This window comes from Acipenser ruthenus, chromosome 1 (genome assembly GCF_902713425.1).
Source record: "Acipenser ruthenus chromosome 1, fAciRut3.2 maternal haplotype, whole genome shotgun sequence".
Classification (NCBI taxonomy): Eukaryota; Metazoa; Chordata; class Actinopteri; order Acipenseriformes; family Acipenseridae; genus Acipenser; species Acipenser ruthenus.
The window spans coordinates 102446127-102462483 of NC_081189.1; the positions used below are offsets into that span (position 1 = coordinate 102446127).

At 37.9% G+C, this 16357-nt stretch overlaps 1 protein-coding gene across 3 annotated transcripts; it reads right to left on the minus strand.

The window, feature by feature from the left end:
* Positions 1-230: 230 nt before the first annotated feature.
* Positions 231-11449, minus strand: LOC117421349 (ADP-ribosyl cyclase/cyclic ADP-ribose hydrolase 1-like). 3 transcript variants are annotated; one of them, XM_059035551.1, is made up of 10 exons: positions 10817-11449; positions 10222-10338; positions 8825-8951; positions 8316-8442; positions 6854-6989; positions 6543-6625; positions 5390-5463; positions 1437-1529; positions 703-789; positions 231-599 (listed from the first exon to the last, which is right to left on the minus strand). In XM_059035551.1, the coding sequence occupies exons 2-10, from the start codon at positions 10250-10252 to the stop codon at positions 521-523; spliced, it is 837 nt and encodes a 278-aa protein (XP_058891534.1). In that variant the 5' UTR covers positions 10253-10338; positions 10817-11449; the 3' UTR covers positions 231-520. The 3 variants fall into 3 exon arrangements, with proteins under 3 accessions (XP_058891534.1, XP_058891526.1, XP_058891536.1); XM_059035543.1 differs by having other exon boundaries at positions 8316-8445; positions 10817-11448; XM_059035553.1 differs by lacking the exon at positions 10222-10338 and having other exon boundaries at positions 8316-8445; positions 10817-11448.
* Between the last annotated feature and the right edge of the window lie 4908 nt (positions 11450-16357).

Genomic DNA, 16357 nt, shown 5'->3' on the forward strand with positions numbered 1-16357 from the left:
CTTTGATACCTTGAAGACAGTTGCTAGTGGATATTCCTTTGTGCTGTGAACCAGGTCTCCTGAGCCGTATGGGGAATTGTTGCGGTGAGGGGAAAAGCAATTGGGCATTTCAAATTGGGAGAAAATTGGGGGTAAAATAATAATTGGACACACTAAATAAAAGAATAAGTTAATATGGTATGTAGGCCAATGAAACAGTAAAAATAAATATTTCCACACAACTTCTGGAATTACTGAAATACACGTATATATTTTCACTGTAATGATGACATTTACAACTTATTAATAATGTTTGTAATGTTATTTGGTAAAATGGCGTATTAAGTATTATTAGAACACAGTAAAAAACAGTACAAACATACCTGGAGTAAATGCTTACTGAATATACAAAACCTGACAAAACGTATGAATAAATAACAAGTTAGGCTCATTTGGCAGCCAAGTTAAATACATGGACAATAACCAATCGTTTAAAATAGCATGAACAGAGGACCTGCTTTTTATTTTTTAAGAATCGTATTCAGCAGCGCATACTGTTGTTGCAGATTTTGCAGGATGGATGGTTTGGATCTCGAACACATTGTAAGATTATTAGACTCCTGTTGGAGAAAAAAAAGGTGGGAAGCTCATGTTAATTGTGCTGCTGATTGTACTCTACCAAATTATTTGCAAATCTGAGCAAAAGACTAAAACAGCACTTACTTGTCATTGTCAGTACAAGTCCAACGGAAACCCTGGTGTTTTAGGATCTGTATTAACTCAACGATGGACCCACTGTTACAGGACTCCCTTAATATAAGGAAATAAGATTTGTATAGACTTCTGCCTTTTATTTACTAAGGTTATCTTCTGCTATGTATAATAAATGACACACTAATGATGTAAGCAGTGCTTTTACACATATTATTTTTTATTGCACGTTTCTTTTTTTGTTGTTTATTGTGTCGACTTCATTTTTATCGAGTGAATTTGGATTTCACTGTGTGTTGGTTATTAATTTCCATTGATTATTGAATTGATGACAGCGATTGTCACTGCGGAAACGATTCCCCTGCTGGACCCAATAATTGATCACAGGTTTTTGTAATAATAATTAACTGGAAGCTTGTTAACAAATATTTCCCCATGGTTATACACAGCATTTACCATGGCTTGCCATGTTTTTCAATGCTTGATACTTCACCATGCCTATATGGGCTGTACAATGCTTAACCTATACAACATACCTTTACTGTGCTTTATTACACTTTCCTATGTTTTTTTTTTTATAAACTTTTATAAAGGATGTATTTAATTTAGACCAACACAACACATCCCAATACACTGTGTGATACTGAAATATTGCTAATAAAGATGTCAATACAATAAAATATACCTATTCATGTACTGTGTTGTGCTGTAGCAGCTAGCCCATAATAATCACACATTCGACTTACCTGATTGGTCCTCGTAAGCTGTTAATTACCATGATGTCAACTTGATTGACTTTCCTTGGATCAAGATGCTGGACTTCAACACTTCTAAGCATACTTTAGGGGGAAAAATACAGTAAGAACCTAATTGTTATTTCTTCAGGACTCTTAATTTTCAACTGTTAATGATAATTATTTTCATTAGGCCAGGTATATCAAATAAAACACTTATATCATAAAAAAAATATATATATACTTTTAGGGGTATGGTTGTAGCAAAATGAATGTAGTAAGTTGTGCTTGAATTGGATACTATAGCGCAGGGATTCCCAAACTTTTTTTTTACCTGAGGCCACCTGTTAAACTGCATTGGGCACTGCGGACCACTATTAGCACTCCTTGGGAAAATTCAAAATATCAAATTAAATACATTTCATATGTTTAAACCTGTAACATTATAAATAAACCTAATCTAAACTGTCCTTTATTCATTTGAATAAATATTGTTTAAGATGGAAATCACATAGAATATGCACAGAGTGAGAATAAAAAAATGAACAGATGTTTTTATCAAACCTTTAAATTACGCACCTTTGTATAACTGAAAATTTTAGAAATGCAGTTATTTTTCTTGTACATCAAACAAGAAAGATGTACACACACTGTCCTCCGAAGCATGTGCCGTCAGCCGCCCGCTTCTTTACACACTGCGAACTCACCGTGCAGCCGCCTCAGAGCTACAGCGTCGGAGGACAATGCAGCTCTGGGCAGCTTACAGGCAAGCCCGCAGGCGCCCGGCCAGACTACAGGGGTCGCTGGTGCGCGGTGAGCCGAGGATACCCTGACCGACCTAACCCTCCCTCCCCCCGGGCGACGCTCAGCCAATTGTGCGCCGCCCTCTGGGAGCTCCCGTCCCAGGGGGCGGTGGCGCACAATCAGCTGTGGAATAGCCTGGACTTGAACTCGCGACATCCAGACTATGGAGCGCATCCTGCACTCCACGTGGAGCGCCTTTACTGGATGCGCCACTCGGTAGCCCCTAAATCCTAATTTCTGAACACTAACTAAAACGTCCAGCCGTTACCTCTTACTCTGAACTGTCATGCACAAACAAAGAGGAATGTGCACAATACAGAGGGAAACGAGAGTCTTGCATAAGTTCCTTTTTTTGGCACGACTCTGTGCAACTAAACAGAACTTGCAAAATCGGACCGCAGCTGTGCCACTTAATTAAAAAAAAAAAACTTATGAAAATAAATCCACCTGCAGGGAAATCTGAATCAGTCAAAAAACGTTTTTTTTCCAACAAAACATATTCTAGCGTTATTTTAAGATGACTGTGAACGAGCCAGTAATCAATAAAATAGCAGTATATCCAAACATTTTAATAAATCAATTACCAGTACGTAACAGTTTGATTAATAACTTGATTTAGTTAATATTGAAACATATATCAAAGTACTCAATATTTAAATGTTAAAAGAGCGATTACTCAAATACGGTTAATTTCCGATTATTAAATTAAACACCGAAACCGACTTCGAACGATTAATAACCTGCACAATTTCGACCGATTATTATACTATAAAACTTCATGTCTTCTTTATGGTCACTTATCATAAAAGTTACTTCCGCATCCCAGTCACCTTGGATTCCAGCGGTTCGCTTCAGGCAACCACTGAAGCTGCTCTCCCTCTGGGATCTGTAGTCCAAGGGAACCTCGAGACCCACCCTCCTCCTGTTGAGCTCCCATAATGCATACAGAACGGCGTCACAAACAAAAACATACAGGGAGCGTAGCGTAGTGTCAGAACTGTTTGTTATAAATACTTGTCAGAGAAAGGTGGTGGGCGAGTGTTTAAATACTGTAAGTTAATAAATATATATTTTTTTCTTTACACAATAATCAGTCACCTTATTAATGACGTTTCATTCTGCAAGAGAAAAGCAGTGGTTATTAAATTATATAAATATAGGGTCAGTCCATGTCAGATCACTCACCCTTGAAAACAAACATAAGAATGCTTACAAACAAGAGGAGGCCATTCGGCCCATCTTGCTCGTTTGGTTGTAGTAGCTTATTCATCCCAGAATCTCATCAAGCAGCTTCTTGAAGGATCCCAGGGTGTCGGCTTCAACAACATTACTGGGGAGTTGGTTCCAGATCCTCACAATTCTCTGTGTAAAAACGTGCCTCCTATTTTCTGTTCTGAATGCCCCTTTACCTAATCCCCATTTGTGACCCCTGGTCCTTGTTTCTTTTTCCAGGTTTCTCATTTTAGTTTAGTCAACGAGGCAGGTAAATAAATTACATAAAAAAATAAGTTTAAAAAAATGGTTTCAAATGACTATTTCTTGTATTACGTTTCATTTAATGAGTTAATAAACTTCCAGCCATGTATTATTATTATTATTATTATTATTATTATTATTATTATTATTATTATTATTTTCTGTTATGCAGCATTACCAACTTCAGTTACACCCCAGGGAATTACGCAATTACGCGCCTGCGTAATTTTACGCATAAAACGAGTCACCACGTATAGGCACGTAATATTAAATAATATGCAGTGCCTACAAAGTTACCACGAAATGTTCCTGTCAAGACAACTGAGGAAGTCAGCACCTCCGGTCACTTTTTTAAAGTAACAAAAATGTTTATTCACTGCCAAACATGAACTACTTTAGGTGTTGGGAGAGGATTATTCATTGTTTTAGTAACAATAATATGATAACCAATCAGAGTGCAATGTCCTGACAGGAACATTTGGTGGTACCTTTGTAAGGACAGCAAATAATATCACCGTTTAAAGAAGGACAGGGAAAAATGTATGGGATTCAAAAGAGCAGGCAGTTGAGAGCAAGAGAGTGCATTGTCAGAGTGTGTGTGTGTGCTTTTCTTTATTTAAAAATGGTTTCTGTGAAGTGGTATTGTTTATATATTGGTTATGCTGCTTTAGTAGTGACTTCAATATAATGCTTACTGTATGTTTTGTAGGTTTGCAAGTGCTGTTGAAAAAAGTTATTGAACTTTTTTGTAATTTTTAATTAGAAATAATAATACAAAAAAAAAACATTTAATCAGGAGCCTTTTTGTGACTTTTTGCCCCTAAGAATGATGTTATTAGAATAATCGATAATTGTAATCGGGATTGTTTTCAAATATCGAATCGACATGTAAAAGTGATAATCTGTCATCACTACTTTAGTCACAAAAACCTTTTCATCATAGGCATCAATTGAATTTTTAAATGAATGTTATCAAGTACAAAAATTAGTATGAAAACATTTCTACAAAAGAAAAAACACATTCCAGCACCTCAAAACTGAGCCCACGGTACAAATGCATTCAAACTCCTGTAGCTGGCTTATTTTTTTTTTTATACTTTGCAAAACTTATTCTTTGGTAGCGGATTTAACATATTGTAATTTTACACGACCTTTGGCAGAGCTCTCGCTTTACATCCCGCCTACAAGCAGGCAATCTCTTAGCTCTGATTTGTGAATTTCTACTTTGATTGACAGTCCGCCAGTACTCCCTTGCTACACTATATTTTGCTACAGTTACAGCTGCCACCGACGCCTGCTTTTTACTATTAATAGAAAAGAAATACATAGAATGTCATTGCTCCCACCCGGGACTGTGTCTGTGCCACAGACCACAGTTTGGGAACTCCTGCTGTACACTATGGGCCATATTCACAAAGAATGTTTTTTTTTTGTTTGTTTTTTTTTTCTTAATGAACACAACAGTTTTTTTTCTTAAATTCTTAAGTTTTTTTTAAAAAGTTAAATTAAGCAACCCTATGTGCACCTTAGTTGTTTCCTACTAGTTCTATAACAGTTTGTTTTTAATTTATAAGAAAAGAGGTGCAAACTTAGCGTGGTGGTAAAAGGCTTTGTGAATATTGTCCTGTATGTTAGAAATAGCTATGCAGGCATCAGATAAAGGAATAGACAAAACAACTATGTACCTTGTATTGCTGAATGCATTGTAAATTGATCCATTCAACATCACTGTGACATCCCCACAGGCTGATTCAGCAAACTGAGAAACAGTAAATATGAGTTAATGATACAGTATTCAGCCCTTACAGTATGTAATATTATTCCTCAGAAGCCATTAATGCCATAATTGTTGCCATTAACTTATTGACTACATAATATTAAGAAATACATGCATTTATGGGCCAAAACAAATGTATTCTCCCCTCCTCTCTCATACCTATGTTTTCATATGACTTGGTGTGACAGAGACAGAATGAGTCTTGGTGATAAATCTCCCTCCCCACCTGTGAGGGCGTTGTGTAAAGGGAACAGAGTGCCCTGGACTGGATGGCCTGATAATTCATTCCCAGGGTTAGGTGGAAGTTGGCCATCTAGAAAGGGGGCACAGCTGCGGTACATTAAAAGTCATCGCTCCAGAGGGAAAGCGATGTGGCAACCGCGGATTGGAGGAGAAACGATTGCACTCGCTATCCAAGGGGGCGTGACTGAAGATACAAAATGGGACGTGGCTAGGTGATCTGGTCCTTTGTAATGGTTAAGAGTGAAAGACGAGAGTAAAATTACCGTGAGTGTTGAGTTTTGTTTTGTCTAAAAATCTACTCGTTTGTTATTATTTGACAGCTAACACGATCTGAAGTTGTCGCTACAGGCCAACGCAAAAACCGGGCAACACTGCACCACTAGTAATAAATTGTATTACACCACAAGCACAATAATAATTACTCTGGACTTGTGAATATGTGTTTTTTGTGTGTGTTCTACTGTGTTTATTATTTACAAACTGTGTTTTATTATTTCGGGACTTCAACCCGTTGTATTGGAACAGTGCAATACACATTGCTGTGTATTGCCTGGGATTATTCTTTGTGGTCGCCAGACCAGGATTACAAATAAACATATTGTTTGGACCATGAACTTTGTTGTTTGTCTTCTGTTACGTAATCACATCAACACTACACCTGCGCACTGCAAACCACTTTGCCACACTTGGTTGTAATCAGCCCTATGAATTCTGCATCTCGCAGAGACTGATGGAAAGGCACTACCTTTAGGTTTTAGAGGGTCAATGCATTAGGTTCAGCCCCATCAAAATTCTTATGAAGACAATGGTATACTTACGTATTCTGAAGCTTTTTTCCAAAATGAAGCGACTGGCTGATTTTCACATGTTGACCAATCAGGGCAGGAATTATAATCGAGTTCTAAAGAAACACATGTTATCTTGCAGACAAACTACCCATTACAAAGTAAACGTTTGACACGAACAACTGGAAGACCAGGCCCATTATGCATGCAAGCAAAACACAAATGCTATAAAAATGGAATGTACATAAGATGGGAAAGAATACTTAGAAAAAACAGCTACAGTAGACTGTCTGTGTATTTGTATGGAATAATTATTGATTAGAAAAAACAATAACAAAGCTAACCTCTTTTGCTTTTTTCACCACACCAAGTCAAGGCATTAAACAAATAACCAATGAAGGTGTCATCCAAAGTCATAAAACGGTGAGTAACTGCAGAGTAACTCTGAACAATGTCACGTGTCTTGCTCCAGAGCAGTACCTAAGAAAATACAATACATCCATAATTGACATGCTGATATTGTCAAGCAAGCATGTTTGTGTATTATACAGTAAGACATTAACAGTAGAGATTACTCCAGTCAATTGCAACAATTAAATATAATTCTAAAATTATTTTAAAATAATGACAGACCTATGTATTTTAGTTGGCATTTCACTATTTTTTGTATTTAAAATAGTTACCTTTTTACCTGTTGTTTCTATAATGTGAATGGCCTGTGACCGCATCAGTAATTCAAATAATTAGATTTAATGAGCAGCCAAAGTTAATGTGGATGATGACAACAAAGACCAGGATTGATGCTACAGTATTTGTTTATTTCACTCTCACTACCCTGTTGTGGGGAAATCAGTCACATTCTCTATAATTGAGCAGCCAACCAGCTATTAACCTATTATACCCTTACAGACTTACAAATGCATCCTGTTTTCCTAATTTCTCAAATACATCTGCACCCTACAGTACAAGAGCATTTTGATTTAAAGCACAGTACTTTTATAACTGGGTTTTCAATTCATTATTTTTTTTAAATATTAATTATCCCAAAATGCAGTCCTTATATAAAGAGTGACCTGCCAATGAGGCTAATTAAGCATTAGCAAATCCAGCAATACCCTGTAACTTTTTACCAAGAGTTTCTATTATGAATGAATATCAAAGCTGTGCATGTTACCAGCACTTGTGAGAACAGTTCTCAAAGCTGAATGTAGCAATACTCTTCTAAATAACAGGATTCCTTTAAGACCAGCCCGTTGACTAACAATTATTTATTCTCACTGGATTGTCCAGCCGCGTGATTGCAGTCCCAACATTGCCTGAGATTCAACCTCTCATTCCCAGTGGGACTTGGTTTTAAACAGGGTAACAGTTCAAGTAGAATACCCTTGCATCAGACAGTTTAACAAACAGACTCTTAGTTGAAACCAAGTCTCTTGCTGTAAACCCCAAAGTGTCTCCTATTGTAATTTGGGAAGGATTCAATACAAAAAAAAAATACAAGACCTGTATTATTTCTCTTTTTCTATGACAAAATTCAATTAAATGTTGCTGTCGTATAACATATGAGGTTTAAATGAATGGTTTATTTAATGTAAGCATGAGTTTGGAGAGATTGGTGTGTTAGAGCCTGTCCTCCTACAGTAAGACTGGAAGTTTGATTAAATTGCTCTGTAGAACGGAATTGTGCCATAGAACAAGTGGTGCTGTATTTCTTGATTGAATCCCCCCAGTTGTTGAGATATAGTCATTAAGAAGATTTATATTAAAGTGTGAGCAAGATATATACATTCTGAAAGTAAATCACACCTTATTACAGGGTATGGTCTGCTGTACTGTACTGAACAACTGATCATAGTCCCTAACTGGGACATCACAAGGGTCCTTCCCAAGAAAAGCATCCAGAAAACGTAACCAGATATCATTGCAGTCGTTCCTGCTTAAAAATACAGAAAACACAAAGTTAGATGGAATTATGTGCCTAAATACAGTTTTGGTGTATTGTATTTTTTATAATCGACAGACAAATACAGACATTGTGTGTTTTTTATACAGTACTTTTTTTTCATGTTTCTCCAGTCTTCCTTAGAGGAAATGTAAACCAATACATAAATTTTGTTAATTCTTGCTGTCTTTGATGCATCATCACAATTTGTTTTCAAAGGCGATGTTAGAGAACTAATCATGTACAGACTAGAATGTTAATACATTATTTAAATACTCTGGCTTATATTATTACCATTATATTATATATAGCTTTAAAATAATATATTTTTTTTCTGGGGAGGTTATGAATATAACTGGTTAAATCCATCTACCCGATACTTGGATTAATTGTCCTTATATAGTTATAACATCTTCCAATAACAATTTCTTGTAAGTTCTTTGTAGTTCCTGTGTCAGCCTGGAATCCTTCAATCATCAGCACCAACAATGCTACAACACCTAGGAGTCAAAATAGAGATGCAGAGATTTATATTTATTGACGGTGACATAAACAGGTCTCCGGTGCAGATCTAATGGAAACTTATAAACTACAAAACAGTTCAGCCTGAAACCCCTGTATCCAATTAATAAGTACATTAAAAAGGGAATCTTTGCAGTTTATCAAACACACACACATATAGAGGGGTGGTGCTCTCCCTCACATATCTTGATTCAATTTGGTTATGCAGTTGGCTTCCCTAACATTTATTCTGTATTTTATAAAAGCTGGTTGTTCCTGTTACGAGTCTGTTTTTCAGAGTAAACAAAAGTTATCTTTGTTGCTATTTTGGCCTCTGTGTCATGGCCAGCAGTGCAGTGATAATGAGACAGGACATGAATGTATTTCTTCGTAGGTGTTGTCGATACCAGACTACTCTTCGTAATCTCTTCCAAATTCAACATATAAAAGGCCGCTATTTACCCCAATTCTAAGTTCCAGTCGAAAATTTGTATCATAAGAACATAAGAAAGTTTACAAATGAGAGGAGGCCATTCAGCCCATCTTGCTCGTTTGGTTGTTAGTAGCTTATTGATCCCAGAATCTCATCAAGCAGCTTTTTGAAGAATCCCAGGGTGTCAGCTTCAATAACATTACTGGGGAGTTGGTTCCAGACCCTCACAATTCTCTGTGTAAAAAAAATGCCCCTTATTTCCTGTTCTGAATACCCCTTTATCTAATCTCCGTTTGTGACCCCTGGTCCTTGTTTCTTTTTTCAGGTCAAAAAAGTCCCCTGGGTTGACATTGTCTATACCTTTTAGGATTTTGGATGTTTTAATCAGATCGCCGAGTAGTCTTCTTTGTATCATGTTTGCTTGAGGAAAATAACAACTATAACTGATGAGAAACAGCACTGACTGAAGTTCATTGATAGTCATTCATTGATAGTTTTGCAACATTAATGAGAAAGCACCCCCAAAAAATACAGTTTGTTCCGTAGGGCCCTGTTTATCACTGTGCTATGAAGACATGACACTTCAATCAACCTGCAATTATAACTGCTTTATATTTTCCTTTTCCTCTTACCTGACATTTAAGGTAATTTAACATGTTAATAAATCCAACCTATTTAACCTAAATAATGGGGCATTTTCAGAACAGTTTAATGGGAGAAAGTGGAAAAGTCACCTTCTACCTGTTGTATACCTACTAGTTTATTTAGAACTCTAAAACACACAACAATGTAAGGTCCTACCAGCTGTATATATAAACACAGAAATAAATACATACCTATCACAGTTTTAGCCATGTTAGCATCCATTCAGTCTCAATTTATTTTTAATAAACTCCTTCTTTAATGAGTTTTAAAGCTAATATCAGCACCAGCGGTTGCTGAATGATCAGAACCTTAAACAAAGAGATGAGGAATTACAGTGGTATTACAGCAGTCTTGTATCTAAGTTTGATTGCAATGTTACCTTGAACCACACAAAATTTGGAATAGCCTCAAAAAGGCTTAATGCACTAGTATGCAGTGTATTGTTCATGTAAACCTTGATTACAGTTCTGTGTTGAAAGCTTTGGATTTTATATTGAACCAATTTTTGTTTCTTATATAAAATGGTTATTTATATACTGTAATAGGGGTTTCTAAGAAATAACTTAGAAACCTCAACGGCTCAAAAGAATGTCAAAGATTTAGCATACATGAGTGTACAAGAAACAGCTTTACTAATGATTTGGTAAAAAATAAAACCTTTGTTTGTAAAAAAATAGATAAAATTTTGTTCATGCACTATTTCAAATATTCAGTAAGTTACACCTCAAAACCAGTATGTCGGTAACATAAACCCCCAGCCACAACCACAAATTCAAAATTACTTACCAACTGACACCTAGAACACAGCAGTACTGAAAAAAAAAATCTCTGAGTGATACAGTTCAGCCTGAACTCCAAATATGCAGTTAAAAGAGATTCTGCTAGATAAATTGTCTAGAACTTCTTGCTGTTTTGAGTGACCCCCAGTTTAATGTGTGGCTGACAGCGCCTGTTTAACTGTAAGTGAAAGAGCTTCTTATCTTACCAAAATCCAAGTTGTAACTGGGTCTGTGCTATCCATAAAGATTGCATACCGATCTTATTAGAGCTAATACAGAAGTTGGCCTATGTCTCCTTCATGAAGTGAGTGCACTGAATCACCCTGTGCACTTAAGTCATGCTTTAATTAAAAATAACTAGGCTTGCTACTATTCGATTTCAAGCAGAGAATGGGTGAAATCAATCTTTATCCTTAAAGAAAAAAAAAAAAGACTTTTTATACCAGTGAGAAAATTCTCATGATCATATTCAACATGAAACAAAACCATGGTTACCAACCAACATTATAATTGAAATAGTGTTTGGTCACAGCGGAACTATACCGTGTGAAGATAAAGATCCTACACAACTTTAGAAATTGTCTCAAATAAACCGTAGAAAACGCAGCATATAAAAGTGTATTAAACAGACTTTTATAGCATACATTTACAAGTGAAAAATATGCACAGAACAAAACATTGGACAGTTGAACAGAACTAACTTGCACTTATTATTCGGAGTCTGAGAGCCCCCCCCCCCCCCCCCACCCTACCCCCTGCAGCACAGCTGGTGTCAAGAAGGCAAGGCAGATGAGGCCGCTTCGTCCTGTCGCGGAGACTTCAGCTGTCGGTCAGGATATTGTGCACAATATTCATTAAGTGTTTTCCTCTTGCGCCCCATTTTCAAATCAAACTAGTAACTGTCACCGTATATACCTATAATAGCAAACGCTTACCTACACCTTAACCCGCTAATTTCAAAGTAGGTGCTTTGAACGACAGACACTGTAGCTGGCAAATGAAAGTGCAGTTCTTGATTATTGACAGTCATTTAAATGAATGATAGCATTCTAGCGCTGCTTCAGCCAACGAGATCTGTCAGAACAGAATGAAATGACTGACGGTGAAACTACAGTAGCCTATTAAGGGACCACTGAGATGACTGACAGCGCCCCCTAGCCATTCAGAGCGGAACGGAGATGGCACAGACAGTATAAAATCTACACAAACTAGAGATAATTTCTAAAAAAAAATTTTGGTAAGAAAAAAAAAAAAATAGCGAGTGGTTTTACCAACGTTTATCCTATATAAATTTATTTCAGTCTAACTCATATTTTTGGGGAATTCAATGTTTAACAAGCTGTACTGATTAAAATCGAAAAGGAGCAAGCCAAAAAAATAAGTAATGGCTCAAAAGTAATGAATTATACTTGAAAGGGGGACATATTTGATATTGTTAAGACTTTATTTGTAGAAACTAATAATAATCTATATTGCGTATCAGAAGACCAGCAATGCCAGTTTAGTCAATATAGGATTGGGACACCCCTCGTCAGTAGTAAAAGATTACTGCAGTCTGTTTTTTTTGTAAGATGCGTGTTTAGGAACATGACAAACCAGTAACTCTGTAAAGAAGTGGGCAAGCTGTGTGCTGTTCAATTGGTATGTGATAAATACAATTTAGCTGGCATAAATGAGAACAGTATGCTATTGCCATGAAAACACAGCTTGCTTTATAAGACTTTTTCAAAACAAGGTCACAACTAGCTTTTCAGAAAGGAGACATCCACGAAAGATTTAAAAATGAACAATTCTTTATTGCATTTGACAAATGACCATGCCCATAATGAAACATAATATAATTTGCCCCATGGCCTTGTCCATTGGAGCTCGACAGTCGCCCCTATACACTGGCGACCGGGCGCATCAACAAGTAGCTGGAAAGAGCAGAGAAAGGACAAACATAATTCGTTCTAAATAAATATATGTGTACCTCTTTTCTTTCCCGGTCAGTCTTATAATATTTTAAATGTAAGGAATACATGACCTGAGGATGAAGATGGAGATCTCCGATGCAGAGGTCGTAAGATGGATCGGAAGCCTGGGTCTGGGCGAAGGAATCTGCAGTATGCAGAGACGAGCATTGCTTCCAGGAGGGCGTCTTTGTATGAGGAGAAGCAGCCGGAGCGAAGAGTGTTAACAGGGAATGCCAGGACTTCTTTAGTAATGGGTAGTTTGGAGGATTGAGGACTGGGATCAAATCATCGGGTGCCTCGTAGCAACATTTGAATCCATGGGAAGGAGGTTAGCGGGAGAAGAACTCTGAGTAAACAAAAGTGATCTTGTAATCCTGATAAGTACCGACGTATGGTAGGGAGGGACAAGTTTAATAGAATGTTCAGATGAGCGAGGTAAAACATGAATGGGACAGAGAATCTGAGGCTGAGTTATAGGTTGTCGGGTACTTTGAGAAACCGAATTAGCCATTAGATTGAGGGCTGATTCAGAAATAAGGGAATCTGAGGAATGACGCTGGAGAGCGTGCAGCACCAGTAGACAGGTTGAGAGAGTCAGGGGATGAGATGTCATCATAGAAGAATGAGATACAATTCCAGCTTGAAACAAGGCTGAATCATAGTGATATCTGCTCAGCATCCAGCATTGAGATTGACATGGTGATGCAATGCGGATACAGAAGAGGCTAGTTTCAGAAGATAAGAAATAAATGATCAACCTTGAGGAATAATCATGGCGAAATTGAGGTGGCCACGTAAGAGAAAGAAATTTGCGTTTAGTACAAGACTTTTGAGAGCTAAGATTTTAAAAAGTCTTTAAAAGCGGAGTAGTTTATATTCCCGCCCCCCCCCCCCCCCCAAATCTAATTTAATCCTGAGAAATTAAATATGTGGGGACTGCTACTGTATCCGAAAGTGAGGTGTACTGAAAAATAAAATAGTTTTTTCCATTAAACCCTGAAAAGGTGCAACTGAGAATGGTGATTGGGCATGACTTTGAAAAATCAGCAATAACAGTCTTAGAAAGCCACGCCCCTTGACCTGCTATTTTAACAAAACAAATAGCATTGTCGATTCTAGCATAGTGTAAAGAAAATTGGTCGGGGGATTAAATCATTGATAGTGGGGATGGAACCGGAATGCGGAGAGGATAAATCAATAAATCAATATCGATAAATCAAGCCTTTTCTTGCCTGAATATTTGCGGATGGCAACCCCTAGCGGATTGACGCGGTACAGTGGAAGAAGGTTCGGAGAATAGGCCGATCATGAAACCTTTAGTTGTTTCTTTGCAGAGTAGTAGATTGACAGCTTCGGGATCATTTAAAGCAGATTTTAGATTACAGGAAATGTAAGACACAGCTGGGGAATTTACAACACCTGAGGGAAATCCATTGTTAAGACCTGCAATGAGAAATACTCTGTCAGGGTGATGAAATAATAAAGTAGCCTTTGGCGACAGGATTGATGGGAGTAGACAGCACTAGGCTTAGTCATTTTTGGACTGAACCAGCACGAGTGCGCCAAGGCTAACACTTTTAATGTGCCCGTCTCCACGAAAACTGCAGATATGGAGAAAATTGCAGACATTTTCATTAAAATTGTTGCATATTTGTTTTCCACCAGAACAAATGACCTGCCTTCCCCATTTGTCTTTAGATTGGGAAGGTCGAATCAGGACTGAAGGACTTGAAGGTAATTGAGAAGGGTGTGATGGGATGAATGCAGACTTAGTTTGAGGTGAAATACTGTTAAGGGCAGATGAAGCGTGAAGGGACATTTTGTGGTTTTGGGAGGACTGAGCTGATTGAGGACACAAAGGAGCTCTATGGTTAGCAGAGCTGCAAAACTGACAGGAGAATACCCTTAGACCTGCGAAGTGGCAACAAAATTATTAATTGTCTAAAACGTCCCAGTTAATTCTGAAGTTAAATTGTTCCAGAGTTGTGGTGGCTTTAGCAGAGAAAGTAGATACTCATAAAAACCTGTGCCTCCGTATCTCATGGACCGATTGGTCACGAGGCTAAGAAGACAGGCATCTAGTTCCGGGCAGCGCATAGGATATGTGTCACAAAGAATGAAGATACCGAAGGCTGTAACAAACTCTGGGAAAGTTAACTTTTTTAGCAGACGGTGGTCTTTAGATTTCAAGACAATAGAAACACTGCCATAGTCCAGAACTCAATTATCATAAACCTCAAGGGAAGAAAGAAGCAAGAGGACAAGATTTACATCCTTACCTTCCTGAATTTAACCACGAAGTTGGCTGGAAACGAGTGTAAGTTGGAGCAGAGGTGTAGCTGGGATTGGAGACTCTGAGCTACAGGCTGCCGTGGGGAGGTTGAAAGAATGAAGAGCACTGGTAGATGTGCTGGGGATGGAAGAAAACACAGGAAACTGAGCTGGAGTAGAGGACTGAATGGCAGCAACAGAGGAACTGAGAAACACTGGATGAGACTCAAAACTGTGGAGAGGCTGAGGAAATGATTTATGACGGTTCTCCAGGGAGGAAAGGCGATGATCTAAACTAGCAACAGTTGTTTGGAGGGATTGTAGCGCTTGAAAGATATCTGCTTTGGAAATGGCGTTGGTAGAACCTGAGGGATTTGGGACAGGATCAGAAGAATCCGAACCGGGTTGAGGAGTTTGGGCTGGGAGAATGTTAATATCGGGAGTAGACTGAGGCGAGGAGGCAGGCCTGAAAGTGGAGGGATCAGAATGGATGAGCAGGGCGATGAGAGCCTCTCAAAAAGCACTAGGGCTGCAAGACATTTTTCTGTTAAATAAAGCTTTCAGGAGGTGAGGAAATGTCCAAGCTTGATCATTTTTGAAGGACAATCTCTGGCAAGATGCAAGCCTAGTATAAGTCCGCTTGCTAGGTCCTGGAGAGGAAGACAGAGGACTGCCAATGACGGGGATGTGAGAACTAACATTTGGAGGAGTCAAATCCATAATGCCAGGTAAGAAACACCAAACAAAGAAACGACAAGGAGGCATCGACGAAGAGGGCTATTTACAGTAAAAGGACTGCTTGATTACGTATATAAATAGTGGGTGGATTCTCCTTTCAGAAACACAACAAAGTTTCCAAAACTAGCATGTAACCTAGGCACACTCAAAAATGATTCTGCTCGTACAGTACATTAATAAGATGGTGTTTTGGATGTTTTGATATAACGCTACATTATAATCTGCAATTAAGTGTTTTATCCCTGTACCATTATGAAGGTGAATACAAATAAATCAAACCAGTTGTTCACAAGTTATAAAAGTCACAAACATCCAGCCATCCAACTATAAATACAGTACGTGCTCTGCAATCTTGCATAAACTGCAGGGGTAACACCAGGGGCAATACATGTAACAGAAGTACCTCTAAACCAAATGGAACCATGGGGTTGCTGGATCTTGCTCAGCATCTTAAAGAAATATGTACAATCACAGTTGTTCCACTTAAGCCTCATTCCTGTCATAACCAACTAGCTGAGTGTCTAGTGATCACATTTCTACTGCAATGAAACAGAAAATGCAAGAAAAGGACAAATACACAGTAA

Coding starts and splice junctions, on each gene's coding strand:
- LOC117421349 (XM_059035543.1), bottom strand. CDS start 10,252: ATGGATGCTAACATGGCTAAAACTGTGATAG. Junction 6,626..6,853: donor TGGTGAAAAAAGCAAAAGAG/GTTAGCTTTGTT, acceptor GTGTTTCTTTAG/AACTCGATTATAATTCCTGC. Junction 1,530..5,389: donor AATGCATTCAGCAATACAAG/GTACATAGTTGT, acceptor TTCCCCCTAAAG/TATGCTTAGAAGTGTTGAAG.